We start from the raw sequence: 19471 nt of genomic DNA, 5'->3' as shown, positions 1-19471 counted from the left end.
CCATCTTGCCTGGCGAGGGTTCAGCCTCCTCGCCGCCCGAATGTACTCCAGGTTACGGTGGTCCGTCAAAATGAGGAAAGGGTGTTGAGCCCCCTCAAGCCAGTGCCTCCACACCTTTAGGGCCTGTACCACGGCTAACAGCTCCCTGTCCCCTACGTCATAGTTCCGCTCCGCCGGACTGAGCTTCTTAGAATAAAAAGCACAGGGGCGGAGTTTAGGTGGCGCGCCAGACCGTTGTGAAAGCACGGCTCCTAGACCGGCCTCTGACGCGTCCACCTCTACCTGGAACGGCAAAGAGGGATCCGGATGTGCCAGCACCGGGGCCGAGGTAAACAGGTCCTTCAGCCTCCCAAACGCCCTGTCCGCCTCGGCCGACCACTGCAGACGCACCGGACCCCCCTTCAAAAGAGACGTGATGGGAGCTGCCACCTGTCCAAAACCCCGGATAAACCTCCGGTAGTAATTCGCAAACCCCAAAAACTGCTGCACCTCCTTCACAGTGGTTGGTGTTTGCCAATTACGCACGGCCGACACCCGGTCTACCTCCATCTTCACCCCTGACGCAGACAACTGATACCCCAAAAAGGAGACCGACTCCTGGAAAAACAGACACTTCTCTGCCTTCACATACAGGTCGTGCTCCACCAGCCTCCGCAACACTCTACGCACCAGGGCCACATGCTCGACACGGGTAGGCGAGTACACGAGAATGTCATCAATGTACACAACCACCCCCTGCCCCTGCATGTCCCTGAAGATCTCATCCACGAATGATTGGAAAACTGACGGAGCGTTCATCAACCCGTATGGCATGACCAGATACTCATAATGGCCCGAGGTGGTACTAAAGGCTGTCTTCCATTCATCGCCCTCCCTGATGCGCACCAAGTTGTACGCGCTCCTGAGATCTAATTTAGTGAAGAAACGCGCCCCATGCAACGACTCAGTCATGGTCGCAATCAGCGGGAGTGGATAACTGTACTTCACCGTAATCTGATTGAGACCACGGTAATCGATGCACGGGCGCAAACCACCATCCTTTTTCTTCACAAAAAAGAAACTCGAGGACGCAGGGGAAGTGGAAGGCCGTATGTATCCTTGTCTCAGAGATTCGTCTATGTAAGTCTCCATAGCTTTCTTCTCCTCTTGAGACAGAGGATACACATGGCTCCGTGGGAGCGCAGCTCCTGCCTGGAGGTCTATCGCACAATCTCCCTGCCTATGGGGCGGCAACTGCGTCGCCCTCGCCTTACTAAACGCAATAGCCAAATCCCCATACTCAGGGGGAACGTGCAATGCGGGCACCTGGTTTGGACTCTCCACCGAGGTAGCCCCTACGGAAACGCCCAAACATCTACCCACACACTGAGCAGACCACTCCATCAGAGCCCTCTCCTGCCACGAAATGGATGGGTTATGGGTACTCAACCAGGGCATGCCCAGCACCACCGGATACGCAGGAGAGTCAATCAGGAATAGCTGAATCATCTCCTGATGACCCCCCTGCACACACATCCTAAGTGGCGCCGTGACCTCCCTGATCAAGCCCGTACCCAACGGACGGCTATCTAGGGCATGAACGGGGAAAGGAACATCAACAGGAAGAAGGGGAATCCCTAACGCTAAACAAAACTTTTTATCAATAAAATTCCCAGCCGCGCCTGAATCTACCAGCGCCTTATGCTGGGAATGAGGTGCTACCTGTGGAAAACGCACAGGCATACAAAAATGTGCAACAGAGAGCTCTGGGTGAGTGGGGCGCCTACTCACCTGGAGGGAATCCCCAGTGCGGGACCTGTCGTCCTCTCCCCTAGGAGGCCATCCCCAGCACCTAGCCGCGGTGTGTCCTCCCCGACCACAGTTGGTGCAAGGGATGGACCCCCTAGTAAGCCGACCCCTCCTCTCTCTAGCGCCAGCGCCCCCGAGCTCCATGGGGCACGGCTCGGAAGCGCTGGAGGGTGAAATGGACGGACCCCCCTCGGAACGCCCGCGGGTAGCTAGCAGGTTATCCAGCCTGATGGACATGTCGACCAACTGGTCGAACGTGAGGCTGGTGTCCCTACAGGCCAGCTCCCGACGGACGTCCTCTCGCAGACTACACCTGTAGTGATCGACGAGGGCCCGATCATTCCACCCTGCATCTGCCGCTAGAGTACGGAATTCGAGGGCGAACTCCTGAGCACTCCTCCTCCCCTGCCGGAGGAAGACCAGACGCTCCCCCGCCGCTTTCCCCTCCGGGGGATGGTCAAACACCGCCTTGAAGCGGCGGGAGAACTCGTTGTACGTGATGGTGTCCGCGTCGATCCTCCTCCACTCCGCGTTGGCCCATTCCAACGCCTTCCCGGACAGGCAGGAGATCAGGGCGGACACGCTCTCATGTCCCGAGGGCGCCGGATGCACGGTGGCCAGGTACAGCTCCACCTGGAGAAGGAAACCCTGGCACCCGGACGCGGTCCCCTCGTAAGCCCTCGGGAGCGAGAGTCGGACTCCTCGGGGTTCTGGTGCGGGACTAGGCTGACTGGCCGATGGTGCTGGCACGAAGGGTGGCGGTGGAGGCGTCCCCCAGCCTCGGATGGTGGTGATCACCTCCTGCAGTGCGGTCCCCATCTGCAGGATCTGGTCCCCTTGCTCCCGGACCCTGTCCTCCAGAGTCGCCTGGGCTGCTGCGGCTCCTGCTGATTCCATAGGTGGTGTATTATTCTGTCAAGGCGTGCTGTAGGTGCAGTGGCGGAATCAAATGCAGGACGCAGACTGATAATCCAATAGACTTGTATTGAGCCGAAACACGGCAAACGGACAACACTTGCCCGAAGGCGAAATACGCACGAAGGCGAAATGGAAAAAAACTGCGCACAAACAGGTGCGATAACTCCAGCGCAGTGGAGAGAAGCTCAACCGAGCGAAAACACGTCTGACAACAAACAATAATACACAACACCTGACACACACAACGGGAACTAAATAGGACACTAATGACACTAACTGAAAACAGGTGTGACAACACTCAGACAAAAGCAAACGAACATGAAACATACAACGGTGGCAGCTAGTACTCCGGAGACAACGAACGCCGAAGCCTGCCCGAACAAGGGAGAGAGGCAGCCTCGGCCGAAACCGTGACAACAGTAGAGCACTGTTTAAGATCTGGAGGACTGTTGGCCTTGGCCATATTATCCTGGTTCACTGTTTGTGTCTAAATCCCTCTCTCGTCTCTACGGGAGATGAGGGTGCTGAGAGTGAGACAGGTGGAAGTCTCCATGGACTCTTCTTCTTTACACAGCTTCACAGAGACACACAGACAGGACCTGACTGGAGAAGTCAGAGACATTCTATCATTATCATTACATGCAGGCTTACATTGTTTACTAGCAAGCTAGCTTGGTAACCTAAGCCTAAAACTGTTGAGCTAGCTAGCTTGGTAACTAAGGCTAAACTGTAACAGCTGTTAATTGTTTTATTCACTATCAGACTTTCTTTTAATTACCTTGTTTTGTTGTGTGACATATGATAGTTATGTTAAAGGGGAAGTTCACCCGTTGTGACATGTGGCCTTATTTTTACTCTTTCTGTGCCTCAAACTGTTATTTTTTGTATATTTTATTTAATTACAGAGAAAATAGGTTGTCACATTTTGCTGAGTCATCACTTGCCATTGTCTATAATGCAATATGCAAATACGTGTATGCCTAAAGCATAGAAAACCCTCTAAAACACTCCACACCAACTCATATTACATCAGAATCCTATTCTGAATGATGTCTCTGCACTCAATTTTGTATTTTTTTTCACTGTGCCATAAATCCATGTTTGAATGATACTGTTTACAACAACAACAACAGAAATATGCAAATATGGATTCATGGGACAGTGCAGAAACATCATTCAGAATGGGATTCTGATGTAATATGAGTTGGTTTGGAGTGTTTTCTAACATGCTTTGGACACATTTTCATAATGCATTGTAGTCGATGGCAAGTGATGACTCAGCAAACAGTTTCTACCAATTTGCTCTGTAATTAACCAAAATAAAAATAAAAACTGTTTTGGGGATCAACTATAATCCCAGAAAGAGTGAAAATAAGTCTACATAGAAATGTGTGAACTTCCCCTTTTCTATGTGATATCAAAAATTTTGACATTTGATGCTTCCCAGTTCCTACACAGATTCATTTTTTTTATTTTTTTTTTATTTAACCTTTATTTAACCAGGTAAGCCAGTTGAGAACCTGGCCAAGATAAAGCAAAGCATTGCGATAAAAACAACAACACAGAGTTACAAATGGGGTAAAACAAAACATAAAGTCAAAAATACAACAGAAAAAAAAAATATATATATATATATATATATATATATATATATATATATATATATATATATATATATAGAGTGTGTGCAAATGTAGCAAGTTATGGAGGTAAGGCAATAAATAGGCAATAGTGCAAAATAATTACAATTAATATTAACACTGGAATGATAGATGTGCAAGAGATGATGTGCAAATAGAGATACTGGGGTGCAAATGAGCAAAATAAATAACAATATGGGGATGAGGTAGTTGGGTGGGCTAATTTCAGATGGGCTGTGTACAACATATGGTTGTGTTACCTACCTAAGAGTGTCTGCTAAATGTAACGGTAAAATGTTAAAGATTCACACACACCCATACACATGCATTCATTGTTTCTAACATAATACCGTCTCTTGCCAGCAGATGGAGTCGGAGGAGAGTGCGCCCTCTCTCACTACCTTCTGGATATCAACAAAGTTCTGCTGGCCATGGCCGACAACGAACTGCTGCTCAACACTTCCGAGCTCAGCAGTAGTCTCTACGAAGACTTCTCCAGCCAGGAGGACACACTGAGGGTGAAAGAGGGGGAAGGGAATAACTGTATTGTCCTCTAGGTCTGAATGGAGACCTCTCACTCTTTTACTTACTTCCCTCCTTCCCCTCTCTCCACTCCTCCCTCTCTCTCCTCTCCTCTCTCTCCTCTCCTCCCTCTCTCTCCTCCCTCCCTCCCTCTCTCCCCGAGTATAAAGGTGAGTCTGGAGCATATCGGGGAGCAGGTGACGTTGATCCATGAGCGCCAGCCTGATGCCATCCTGGAGGCATCGCAAAGCGAGGTGACACAGATCGGAGACACCCTCATCCAGCTCAACGCAGAGTGGGACCGCCTCAACCGCATGTACAACCACCGCAATGGGTGGGTGACGGACGGTCAACATTAAGTTACTTAGTACCTGCCAAGATCTTAATACACAATGACCATGAAAGAGCGTAAGGAAGAATGAAATGGGAGAGATATGCCAGTGTATGCACTGTATACCAAGGCCTCAGCACACACACATGCACACACACAGACTGATCACCACAGGCCAAGTTGACTGGGAGCACAAAAACACACACACACACAGACACACACACAGACACACACACAAACAGACAGACTGATCAACACAGGCCAAGTTGACTGGGAACACACACACACAGATGCACACCACATATAGTACACACTATACTCTACGTCAGACATTGAGTGATATAGTCCAACTTAGTTTTGAATGAAGAACAAAAACTGCAATCAACCAAGACAACTTTACCATCTAATCAATCAATATATACCATTAAGAATGTTCAATTGGGAGTAGCTAATTCATGCTCAAAACTCATAAAAGATCCTGACCTGTTCTTATTTAAGAGATATGGTGGTAGTTGTCTTTATGTGGCAGTGTATTGTGAGGTTCATTGGAATTTTCTACAGTGTTATCAGTCATTCCCTGGCACCCAACACATTCACTACTGCTTAATGGAGGTCAGGAATGGGGTGACATTCTTACTTTTCCTTTATCCTTATCAGAAAAATAAGGATTTTTCGAGTGGAGGAACAAGGGTATATCTTGGGAAAATCTCATTCTGATTCCGGCCCGATTCCAAAATCCACCCAACACCCTCAGAAGGAAGAATTAATTAGTAAAAAAAAAAAAAACTGTAATCAAAGAGTGATCGGGTGTTATCTGTTGATCTGAATACTTTCTCAGAATTGAAAGCAGACTGTAAGGATAGAGCTGCCGCTAAAGGGTAGAGCTGCCGCTTTCAAGGAACGGGACTCTAACCCGGACGCTTATAAGAAATCCCGCTATGACCTCCGACGAACCATCAAACAGGCAAAGAGTCAATACAGGTCTAAGATTAAATCGTACTACACTGGCTCTGACGGTCGTCGGATGTGGCAGGGCTTGAAAACTATTACAGACTACAAAGGGAAGCACAGCCGCGAGCTGCCCAGTGACACAAGCCTACCAGACGAGCTAAACCACTTCTATGCTCACTTCGAGGCAAGCAACACTGAAGCATGCATGAGAGCACCAGCTGTTCCGGATGACTATGTGATCACGCTCTCCGTAGCCGATGTGAGTAAGACTTTTAAGCAGGTCAACATTCACAAGGCCGCAGGGCCAGACGGATTACTAGGACGTGTACTCCGAGCATGTGCTGACCAACTGGCAAGTGTCTTCACTGACATTTTCAACATGTCCCTGACTGAGTCTGTAATACCAACATGTTTCAAGCAGACCACCATAGTCCCCGTGCCCAAGGACTCTAAGATAACCTGCCTAAATGACTACCGACCCATAGCACTGACGTCTGTAGCCATGAAGTGCTTTGAAAGGCTGGTCATGGCTCACATCAACAGCATTATCCCAGAAACCCTAGACCCACTCCAATTTGCATACCGCCCCAACAGATCCACAGATGATGCAATCTCTATTGCACTCCACACTGCCCTTTCCCACCTGGACAAGAGGAACACCTACATGAGAATGCTATTCATTGACTACAGCTCAGCATTCAACACCATAGTGCCCTCTAAGCTAAGGATCCTGGGACTAAACACCTCCCTCTGCAACTGGATCCTGGACTTCCTGACGGGCCGCCCCCAGGTGGTAAGGGTAGGTAACAACACATCTGCCACACTGATCCTCAACACGGGGGCCCCTCAGGGGTGCGTGCTCAGTCCCCTCCTGTACTCTCTGTTCACCCATGACTGCATGGCCAGGCACGACTCCAACACCATCATTAAGTTTGCCGACGACACAACAGTGGTAGGCCTGATCACCGACAACGATGAGACAGCCTATAGGGAGGAGGTCAGAGATCTGGCCGTGTGGTGCCAGGACAACAACCTCTCCCTCAACGTGACCAAGACAAAGGAGATGATTGTGGACTACAGGAAAAAAAAGAGGACTGAGCACGCCCCCATTCTCATCGACGGGGCTGTAGTGGAACAGGTTGAGAGCTTCAAGTTCCTTGGTGTCCACATCACCAACGAACTATCATGGTCCAAACACACCAAGACAGTCGTGAAGAGGGCACGACAAAGCCTATTCCCCCTCAGGAGACTAAAAAGATTTGGCATGGGTCCTCAGATCCTCAAAGAATTATACAGCTGCACCATCGAGAGCATCCTGACTGGTTGCATCACCGCCTGGTATGGCAACTGCTTGGCCTCCGACCGCAAGGCACTACAGAGGGTAGTGCGTACGGCCCAGTACATCACTGGGGCAAAGCTTCCTGCCATCCAGGACCTCTATACCAGGCGGTGTCAGAGGAAGGCCCTCAAAATTGTCAAAGACTCCAGCCACCCTAGTCATAGACTGTTCTCTCTGCTACCGCACGGCAAGCGGTACCGGAGTGCCAAGTCTAGGTCCAAAAGACTTCTCAACAGCTTCTACCCCCAAGCCATAAGACTCCTGAACAGCTAATCATGGCTACCCGGACTATTTGCACTGCCCCCCCACCCCATCCTTTTTACGCTGCTGCTACTCTGTTAAGTATTTATGCATAGTCACTTTAACTCTACCCACATGTACATATTACCTCAACTACCTCAACTAGCCGGTGCCCCCGCACATTGACTCTGCAACGGTACCCCCCTGTATATATAGCCTCCCTACTGTCACTTTATTTTACTTCTGCTCTTTTTTTTTCTCAACACTTTTTTTGTTGTTGTTTTATTTTTACTTTTTTTGTTTAAAATAAATGCACTGTTGGTTAAGGGCTGTAAGTAAGCATTTCACTGTAATGTCTGCACCTGTTGTATTCGGCGCATGTGACCAATACAATTTGATTTGATTAGATTTTTTGATTTGACTATATGAAAATGAATTCAATTGGGTTTACATTTTGGATTTGAATTGCAAAATTAGGCTGCTTTAATCAAAAATTACTTCAAAGCATTACTTAATAAACTTACACTCAATATTTATATATTTGAATGAGCTGACTTGGTATGGGTGTTCAGAGAACGATGTTGATCTCTCATGCACTCATCTTGTAAAACATCAAACGACCGCAGTTCATAACATGGATTTAAAAAGTTGTTGTGCTAAAAGGGTGTCAGCAAAAAAAGTCTGAGGGTCTGTAATTCATAAACATTTCGGTTGAGATACTCATTCAATCCATTATGAGGGCATTACAACTCAATGGAACCTTCGTAGTATTCACAATAGACACCATACTAACGAAAGCTACAGCTATATCAGGGCTTGGTCAGAGTTAACTGATTCCACCCTAATGGTTAAGGTTAGGGTTTGGTCTTGGTAAACTTAACTAATACGAGATCTGCTGTCCCCTATCTGTAGGAGTTTTGACCGTGCGGCAGAGGAGTGGAGACAGTTCCACTGTGACCTAAACGACCTAAGTCAGTGGATGACCGACCCGGAAGAGGTCCTCACTAAGGGAAAAGGACCTGATGGACAACTGCACCTGGACACAGCCAGGACACACCAGGAGGTCAGCGAGTGTGTGTTTGTGTGTGAGAGAGAGAGAGAGAGAGAGAGAGAGAGAGAGAGAGAGAGAGAGAGAGAGAGAGAGAGAGAGAGAGAGAGAGAGAGAGAGAAAGAGAGAGAGAGAGAGAAAGAGAGAGAGAGAGAGAGAGAGAGAGAGAGAGAGAGAGAGAGAGAGAGAGAGAGAGAGAGAGAGAGAGAGAGAGAGAGAGAATAAGGAGCGCTGGGTTAACAGACGACAGAGGCTCCCTCAGCTGTAGAGAGGGAATGACACTACAGAGAGAGTTAATGTTAGAACGTGTGTGTGCACGAGTGTGTATGCTACTAACTCACCCACTTTAATGATGACCCTGACATTATGCAGAGATAGTATGCAAAATGTAGGATCAACTGCATCAGCACAACATGTTTTATTTATGATAAGTATTTCCATCATCTGAATACGATCAGACAAATCAGACCAATATGTTTACATTAGCGACTGATGCGGATGGGGGGTTTTGGTGTGAGAAATGTATGTTTTTGAACATGAACAATATGCCTTCTCTCCTTAATTATCCAGCACTTTTCATGCTCTATCGTTCATTATATTCCTGCAGAGAGAAGGAGAGAGAAAGAGAGAGAGAGAGTCTTCTAATTGGTATCGTTTGGAATACTAAAGAGTACCAGGCTTTCCCCTGAGGGGAAGAGCTGTTTGAAAGCCAGGCATTGACACCCACAGAATTAAATAGAACAATATTATTAGTATTATATAGTATATTTATGTTTACACCACTCACATCATCATCACCATCATAATTATCAGTAGGATGTGGAGCAGCTAGCACTAGTTACTAGTTACTGTAGAGTGCAATCTATCCAATACCTATCCATTATTCATAGCAGCTAATTTCCAATTGACTCATTCTGTTCATTAATACAGCTTTGATTTCTAGTTTTATATTGATCTGTATGCCCCTCTCTCTCTTCCAGACTGGAAGGCTCTGGACAGCAGGTTGAAGGAATCTCAACAACTACCTATGTTGTCTCCATTGCAACGTCCTGTGTCTTCTCCATGGACGCACCATGTCGCCCAGCAACAACAACTCTCAGGTACCTTAACCAAAATGATTCATTACTAGTTACTACTGTATAACCATCCTATTTTCGAATGATCCTTTCCTATCTGTTTTTAACAACAGTATTGTAATCTAGCAATGCCCCAAAAACAGAATTAAAATAAATATTGAATTGAATTGGCCTCTCTCCACTTCCCTCCTCCCCCCTCTCCATCCACAGTTTCGGTGGTCCCATCGGCAGTACAGATGGCCAGTCTGATGAGTGAGGACCCCCACTACCAGACCCCCCACAGCCCAGAGCTGGTGGTCCCCACAGACCTGAACAACATGGCCATGGAGCTGGCTGAATGGCTGCTGCTCATCACCCAGATGCTTAAGTCCAACATCGTCACTGTAGGAGACACAGATGAGATACGCACCAGCATGGGGCGCTTGCATGTACGTGCGTGTGGGAATGAATGGGGACTGGTGGAGTGTACCGGGTGATGGCTTTAGTCAGCCATCATTTTTGTGGGTACCTGTGACATGTAACTTATCGTTGAGTCTCTGTGTGTGAAGGTATACTAGCATATACTGTACCTGTGAAACGTGTTAGTAATATTTAATGCACCCATGTTTGTGGTTTCTGTAATATGTTCATGTAAAAAGGGCTTTTATAAATCCAATTGACTGACGGATTGGTTGGTTATTCTGCTCAGGTGACGAAGAGTGACCTGGTGCTGCGTCACCCCCAGCTGGGGGATATCTTCACTCTGGCCCAGAACATCAAGAACAAGACCTCCAACTTGGACATACGCACCTCCATCACTGAGAAATGTATGTATGCTCACAGAGCCAGTAAAGCATGAACATAATATACTGTATCATACCTAGAGAGAAAAGCATGAATATACTCTGAGAAATGCATTTGGATACACAAAATCACATCTATAGCTTCAGTTTTCTGTAGAAAGATTATTGTCCAAGTGCAGTTTAGCCTTACCCAAACACGCCTGCACCTCACCCACCCAACCCTGGATTCAAACTGACCATCCACACCTACTTTTTTCCTTTCTCTCTCTGCAGTGGAGAAAGTGCATAGCCAATGGGACAACACGCAGCAAGGCGTGGAGGCGCGGCTCCAGCAGCTGGATAACATGATTGGCCACAGCGATCAGTGGGAGGAGCAGAGACAGGAGCTGAAGGCTCTGATTTGTCAGAATGAGGGGCGCCTGCACAACCTTCTGCAGCTCTCCAGGGAACCCCTGACCAAACAGCTCATTGACAACAAGGTACAGTGACCCTTCCCCTTTGACCTTTGGACTACTGACACTGCCCCATTAGCCAGATGGGTGGAGTAGCCCCAAATCAATGATAAAGGGTAATATATTTGTAATTATGTTCATGGTTAAGGTTAGGATTGGGAACTGTAATCTGATCTTAGATCTGTGACTCGAGGCAGCGTATGGCAAGTATGTTTTTAAGTGTTTGCATCTAACACACATGTGTACCATTCATCATGCGTTTTAGTATCACAGTGTGTCGTGCTGATTATGACAAGGACTATATGCAGATGAGAGGGCTCACTGTTGGTTAGTCACAACTATTACTGATAGTGTTGATGAATGCTGATCAATCATGCCTTGCAGGTAAATAATGGTATGCATATGAGCGGTCTCCTATTGGGATTGTCGTGTACTTTATTTTCATATGTGGCCCAATGCAATGCCAATGTCAAACACTAGAGGGCATCTGTGTCTAATTCACTGTGGTACTGTACTGTAGTTCCAATGCCCTAGAACAGGTACTGATACCTGTTCTGATTTAATTAAATAGGTTATCATACCTTAAATAAATAAAAAAGTGAGATCCTGAGGGAACCACAATAATTGCAGTGAGATTAAAGGGATGTGAGAAGGATATGAAAGAAGGGAAATATTTACAAAGCCATATGGTGCAACTGTTTAGTCTGTGAGGAGTAAGTTGTTGTCATTATTTGATGTTTGTTTTTTCGCCAGGTGTTCTTGCAGGACCTGGGAAGAGGTCAGGGTACCGTGACAACCTTTAATGAGCTGTCCAATCAGCTCCTGCGAGAGTATTCTGGAGACGAGACAAGGAGGATCAAAGATGTCACAGAGAAACACAACATAGCCTGGAACGGCATCAACAATAGGTGGACACACATACACAGACACACACGCACGTATACACACACACACTTGTCAAGTCTCACCTTTATAATGTCCTGAACTACTTTCATTCTTGACTCGGCTAGCTAATTCATCAATGGACCTCCAACCAAACCAATGCTTGATCATTTGTCATTACATCTATCAACTAGTCAGTGTATTGATTGTCATATTGATGTTGATTGATTGACAGGGCTAATGACCACCAGGCCCAGCTGGACAGTGGCCTGAAGGTTCTGCAGATGTCCCTCAGCGATCTGGAGGCCTTCCTTTAGTGGCTGCAGGAGGCCGAGACTATCGTCAACATCCTGGTTGACGCCTCCCAGAGGGAGGAGCTATCACAGGACTCCGCCCACGTCAAGAAGTTGAGGGGGCAACTGGAGGTAGGCCACGGCCTTTGGATCTGCTGATTGTTTGTGTACGTGTGTGTGTGTGTGTTTAAAGTTGTAAAATGACAGAAAATAAAGAGAACTGGGATTAAGCGGTATATGGAGGTAAATGGCTTAGATGAGGGACTGAAACACATGAGACACAAACAGCACAGCACACAGAGAGAGGGCAGAGGGCAACACACACACACATCTGTTCACAGATTAAATACTATAGACTCCTACAGCCATATGTGATTTCATTCAGCTGCCATTGAGTTGTGCTTTTTCATTGTCTTTTTATAGGTTAGTCTCACTTGAAGGAGCATTGAAGATCTAAAAACAGCCTGGTCATTCATGGTCTCCTACATGGGCTCTTTTCTCCATCTCTGTTTCCACCCACAGGAAGCCCACATCATTGTAATTTCAAATTGAGCTTTCCGGAAATTGCTTTTTTTTTCTCCATTCTACCCTCTACCCCTTCTTGTCCTCTCTCCCCCTTCTCCTCCTTCCCCCTTATTTCTTTCTCTGGCTCTTGTGTCTCAACTTGGGGTAAGATTGATGGACTGCGCTCAGAGCTAAAGGGAAACTGGATTAATGAAATAGAATGAATGAGAAAGGGGAAGGAGGAAAGAGAGGGACATTGGAATGAGAGGAGGGAGCAGGACAGACTGAAGGTGGTCAGAGTGAGATGGGGGAAAGGAGACGGTCACCTGGAACCTTCCTTCATTTAGAGTGACTCGTCTGTCACCAATCAATGTCAAGTCGGTCACCTAACCTGTGTCTCTTATGGAGAGGTTCAATATCACTACAAGCCACATTCTTTCTTAGGAGAAGAATTGCTTCTCAGAAGTTTGGTCTAGAGAGGAGCCATTGAAAGATGAAGCACCTTATTGTTAGGTGTTACAACTGAAGAGAAAATGTTTTATTCAAAACAATTTTTTACCTTATCACATAAATGGTTTTGCAGTAGGAGATCGTTTGAGGTGAAAGAAGTAGATGGTTATCTTTGTGTGATGATCTTTCTGTGCTAGCCTGTTTCCCTATGCTGGTGTAATGCCATAATTTTGTATTTCACTGTGTTCTGCTGCAGTGACTCCATGTGAAGCCAGCATGCAGCCTGTTCGCTATTAGTCAATGAGACACAAACAGCACAGCACACAGAGAGAGGGCAGAGGGCAACACACACACACACACACATATATCTATATCTATCTATATCTATCTATATATATATATATATATATATATATATATATATATATATATATATATATATATATATATACTGCTAAAAAAAATAAAGGGAACACTTACACAACACAATGTAACTCCAAGTCAATCACACTTCTGTGAAATCAAACTGTCCACTTAGGAAGCGACACTGATTGACAATACATTTCAAATGCTGTTGTGCAAATGGAATAGACAACAGGTGGAAATTATAGGCAATTAGCAAGACACCCCCAATAAAGGAGTGGTTCTGCAGGTGGTGACCACAGACCACTTCTCAGTTCCTATGCTTCCTGGCTGATGTTTTGGTCACTTTTGAATGCTGGCGGTGCTTTCACTCTAGTGGTAGCATGAGACGGAGTCTACAACCCACACAAGTGGCTCAGGTAGTGCAGTTCATCCAGGATGGCACATCAATGCGAGCTGTGGCAAGAAGGTTTGCTGTGTCTGTCAGCGTAGTGTCCAGAGCATGGAGGCACTACCAGAAGACAGGCCAGTACATCAGGAGACGTGGAGGAGGCCGTAGGAGGGCAACAACCCAGCAGCAGGACCGCTACCTCCGCCTTTGTGCAAGGAGGAGCAGGAGGAGTACTGCCAGAGCCCTGCAAAATGACCTCCAGCAGGCCAGAAATGTGCATGTGTCTGCTCAAACGGTCAGAAACAGACTCCATGAGGGTGGTATGAGGGCCCGACGTCCACAGGTGGAGGTTGTACTTACAGCCCAACACCGTGCAGGACGTTTGGCATTTGCCAGAGAACACCAAGATTGGCAAATTCTCCACTGGCGCCCTGTGCTCTTCACAGATGAAAGCAGGTTCACACTGAGCACATGTGACAGACGTGACAGAGTCTGGAGACGCCGTGGAGAACGTTCTGCTGCCTGCAACATCCTCCAGCATGACCGGTTTGGCGGTGGGTCAGTCATGGTGTGGGGTGGCATTTCTTTGGGGGGCCGCACAGCCCTCCATGTGCTCGCCAGAGGTAGCCTGACTGCCATTAGGTACCGAGATGAGATCCTCAGACCCCTTGTGAGACCATATGCTGGTGCGGTTGGCCCTGGGTTCCTCCTAATGCAAGACAATGCTAGACCTCATGTGGCTGGAGTGTGTCAGCAGTTCCTGCAAAAGGAAGGCATTGATGCTATGGACTGGCCCGCCCGTTCCCCAGACCTGAATCCAATTGAGCACATCTGGGACATCATGTCTCGCTCCATCCACCAACGCCACGTTGCACCACAGACTGTCCAGGAGTTGGCGGATGCTTTAGTCCAGGTCTGGGAGGAGATCCCTCAGGAGACCATCCGCCATCTCATCAGGAGCATGCCCAGGCGTTGTAGGGAGGTCATACAGGCACGTGAAGGCCACACACACTACTGAGCCTCATTTTGACTTGTTTTAAGGACATTACATCAAAGTTGGATCAGCCTGTAGTGTGGTTTTCCACTTTAATTTTGAGTATGACTCCAAATCCAGACCTCCATGGGTTGATAAATTTGATTTCCATTAATAATTTTTTGTGTGATTTTGTTGTCAGCACATTCAACTATATAAAGAAAAAAGTATTTAATAAGATGATTTCATTCATTCAGATCTAGGATGTGTTATTTTAGTGTTCCCTTTATTTTTTTGAGCAGTGTATATAATATACACTACCGTTCAAAAGTTTGGGGTCACTTAGAAATGTCCTTGTTTACGAAAGAAAAGCCAATTTTTTGTACATTAAAATAACATATAATTGATAATACAGTGTAGACATTGTTAATGTTGTAAATGGCTATTGTAGCTGGAAACGGCTGATTTTTAATGGAATATCTACATAGGCGTACAGAGGCCCATTATCAGCAAACATCAGTCCTGTGTTCCAATGGCACGTTGTGTTTGCTAATCCAAATTTATCATTTTAAAAGGCTAATTGATCATTAGAAAACCCTTTTGCAATTATGTTAGCACAGCTGAAAACTGTTGTGCTGATTAGAGAAGCAATAACACTGGCCTTCTTGAGACTAGTTGAGTATCTGGAGCATCAGCAATTCTGGGTTCAATTACAGGCTCAAAATGGCTAGAAACAAATAACTTTCTTCTGAAACTTGTCAATCTATTCTTGTTCGGAGAAATGAAGGCTGTTCCATGCTAAAAATTGCCAAGAAACTGAAGATCACGTACAACGCTGTGTACTACTCCCTTCACAGAACGGTGCAAACTGACTCTAACCAGAATAGAAAGAGGAGTGGTAGGCCCCGGTGCACAACTGAGCAAGAGGACAAATACATTAGAGTGTCTAGTTTGAGTTACAGGCGCCTCACAGGTCCTCAACTGGCAGCTTCATTAAATAGTAACCGCAAAACACCAGTCTCAACGTCAACAGTGAAGAGGCGACTCCGGGATGCTGACCTTCTAGGCAAAGTTGCAAAGAAAAAGCCATATCTCAGATTGGCCAATAAAAATAAAAGTCTGAGATATTGCTTTTTCTTTGCAACTCTGCCTAGAAGGTCAGCATCCCGGAGTCACCTCTTCACTGTTGACGTTGAGACTGGTGTTTTGCGAGCCTTCCCCAAACTGTTGCCACAAAGTTGGAAGCACAGAATCGACTAGAATGTCATTGTATGCTGTAGCGTTAAGATTTCCCTCCACTGGAACTAAGGGGCCTAGCCTGAACCATGCAAAACAGCCCCAGACCATTATTCCTCTTTTACCAAACTTTACAGTTGGCACGATGCACTGGGGCATGTAGTGTTCTCCTGGCATCCGCCAAACCCAGATTTGTGATTCATCACTCCAGAGAACGCGTTTCCACTGCCCCAGAGTCCAATGGCGCCGAACTTTACACCACTTTACACCACATGGAAACCCATTTCATTAAGCTCCCGACGAACAGTTCTTGTGCTGACGTTGCTTCCAGAGGCAGTTTGGAACTCGGTAGTGAGTGTTGCAACTGAAGACAGACGATTTTTACGCGCTACGCACTTCAGTATTCATTGGTCCCGTCTGTGAGCTTGTGTGGCCTACCACTTTGCGGCTGAGCCATTGTTGCTCCTAGATGTTTCTACTTCATAATAACAGCACTTACAGTTGACTGGGGCAGCTCTAGCAGGGCAGAAATTTGACGAACTGGCTTGTTGGTAAGGTGGCATCCTATGACGGTGCCACGTTGAAAGTCACTGAGTTTTTCAGTAAGGCCATTCTACTGCCAAAATATATTTTAGATTTTAGATTCTTAAAATAGCCACCCTTTGCCTTGATGACAGCTTCATACACTCTTGGCATTCTCTCAACCAGCTTCATGAGGTAGTCACCTGGAATGCATTTCAATTAACAGGTGTGCCTTGTTAAAAGTTAATTTGTGGAATTTCTGTCCTTAATGTGTTTGAGCCAATCAGTTGTGTTTTGACAAGTTGGGGGGGGGGTATACATTAGATAGCCCTATTTGGTAAAAGACCAAGTCCATATTTGTCAAGGTCGAGGTAAGGAGTAGACCAAGGCGCAGCGTGATGAACAAACATGACTTTAATTAGTTAAAGCGTCAAAATACAAAACAAAACACGACTCGTGACGTCCACGGTATCAATGACCGAACACGGAACAAAAACCCACAACCACAAAGGGAAAACATACAGTTTAAATATGGCTCCCAATCAGAGACAACCAGCCAACAGCTGACACTCGTTGCCTCTGATTGGGAGTCACTCAGGCAAACATAGAAATACAACAAACTAGAATGAACACCAACATAGAAATACACACATAGAAATGAACACACCCTGGCTCAACATAATGAGTCCCAGAACCAGGGTGTGACAATATTATGGCAAGAACAGCTCAAATAAGCAAAGAGAAACGACAGTCCATCATTACTTTAAGACATGAAGGTCAGTCAATACGCAACATTTCAAGAACTTTGAACGTTTCTTCAAATGCAGTTCCAAAAACCATCAAGCGCTATGATGAAACTGGCTATCAAGAGGACCACCACAGGAAAGGAAGACCCAGAGTAGAGTTACCTCTGCTGCAGACGATAAGTTCATTAGAGTTACCAGCCTCAGAAATTGCAGCCCAAATAAATGCTTCATAGAGTTCAAGTAACAGACACATCTCAGCATCAACTGTTCAGAGGAGATTGTGTGAATCAGGCCTTCATGGTCGAATTGCTGCAAAGAAACCACTACTAAAGGACACCAATAATAAGAAGAGACTTGCTTGGGCCTAGAAACATGCACAATGGACATTAGACCTGTAGAAATGGTCTGGTGTCCAAATTGGAGATTTTTGTTTCCAACCGCCGTGTCTTTGTGAGAAGCGGTGTGGGTGAACGGATGATCTCTGCATGTGTATTTCCCATTGTAAAGCATGGAGGAGGAGGTGTTATGGTGTGGGGGTGCTTTGCTGGTGACACTGTCTGTGGTTTATTTAGAATTCAAGGCACACTTAACCATCATGGCTACCACAGCATTCTGCAGCAATACGCCATCACACCTGGTTTGGGCTTAGTGGGACTATCATTTGTTTTTCAACAGGACAATGACCCAACACACCTCCAGGCTGTGTGTAAGGGGTATTTTACCAAGACGGAGAGTGATGGAGTGCTGCATCAGATGACCTGGCCTCCACAATCCCCTGACCTCAACTAAAATGTAAATGGAAATGGTTTGGGATGAGTCAGACCGCAGAGTGAAGGAAAAGCAGCCAACAAGTGTCAGCATATGTGGGAACTCCTTCAAGACAGTTGGAAAAGCATTCCAGGTGAAGCTGCTTGAGAGAATGCCAAGAGTGTGCAAAGCTGTCATCAAGGCAAAGTGTGGCTACTTTGAAGAATCTCTTTATATAAAATAAATGTTGATTTGTTTAACACTTCTTTTGGTTACTGTGTGATTCCATATGTGTTATTTCATAGTTCTGATGTCTTCACTATTATTCTACAATGTTGAAAAAAATTATGAAAAACCCTTGAATGAGTAGGTGTGTCCAAACTTTTGACTGGTTCTATACAGTTGAAGTCGGCACTTTACATACACCTTAGCCAAACACATTTAAACTCAGTTTTTCACAATTCCTGACATTTAATCCTTGTAAAAATTCCCTGTCTTAGGTCAGTTAGGATAACACTTTATTTAACTTTTTTCGGGTAGCCTTCCACAAGCTTCCCACAATAAATTGGGTGAATTTTGGGCCATTCCTCCTGACAGAGCTCGTGTAACTGAGTCAGGTTTGTAGGCTTCCTTGCTCGCACACACTTTTTCAGTTCTGCCCATACATTTTCTATAGGATTGAGGTCAGGGCTTTGTGATGGCCACTCCAATACCTTGACTTTGTTGTCCTTAAGCCATTTTGCCACAACTTTGGAAGTATGCTTGGGGTCATTGTCCATTTGGAAGACCCATTTGCGACCAAGCTTTAACTTCCTGACGGATGTCTTGAGATGTTGCTTCAATATATCCACATAATTTTCCTTCCTCATGATGCAATCTATTTTGTGAAGTGCACCAGTTCCTCCTGCAGCAATGCACCCCCACATTATGATGCTGCCACCCCTGTGCTTCACGGTTGGGATGGTGTTCTTCGGCTTGCAAGCGTCCCCGTTTTTCCTCCAAACATAACAATGGTCATTATGGCCAAACAGTTCTATTTTTGTTTCATCAGACCAGAGGACATTTCTCCAAAAAGTATGATATTTGTCCTCATGTGCAGTTGCAAACCGTAGTCTGGCTTTTTTAGGGCGGTTTTGGAGCAGTGGCTTCTTCCTTGCTGACTGGCCTTTCAGGTTATGTCGATATAGGACTCGTTTTACTGTGGATATAGATACTTTTGTACATGTTGATTTACACAACATGCCTACAACTTTGAAGATGCAAAATAAATTGTTTTG

At 46.0% G+C, this 19471-nt stretch overlaps 1 protein-coding gene across 1 annotated transcript in view; it reads left to right on the top strand.

Moving 5' to 3' along the window:
• The window catches only part of LOC311108421 (utrophin-like), a gene marked incomplete at both ends in the record, with an annotated part of 261765 nt that overhangs the window by 10934 nt on the left and 231360 nt on the right, over nucleotides 1–19471 (top strand). The window contains 12 exon segments of the mRNA XM_084151044.1: nucleotides 3222–3317; nucleotides 4710–4736; nucleotides 4739–4864; nucleotides 5030–5202; nucleotides 8642–8814; nucleotides 9758–9877; nucleotides 10064–10281; nucleotides 10542–10659; nucleotides 10909–11114; nucleotides 11841–11995; nucleotides 12205–12283; nucleotides 12287–12394. Coding sequence (XP_084007170.1) covers nucleotides 3222–3317; nucleotides 4710–4736; nucleotides 4739–4864; nucleotides 5030–5202; nucleotides 8642–8814; nucleotides 9758–9877; nucleotides 10064–10281; nucleotides 10542–10659; nucleotides 10909–11114; nucleotides 11841–11995; nucleotides 12205–12283; nucleotides 12287–12394 — 1599 coding nt within the window.

This window comes from Coregonus lavaretus, assembly GCF_964263955.1.
Source record: "Coregonus lavaretus genome assembly, chromosome: 33".
NCBI classification, from domain to species: Eukaryota; Metazoa; Chordata; class Actinopteri; order Salmoniformes; family Salmonidae; genus Coregonus; species Coregonus lavaretus.
This window is presented reverse-complemented; position numbering and strand designations above follow the sequence as displayed.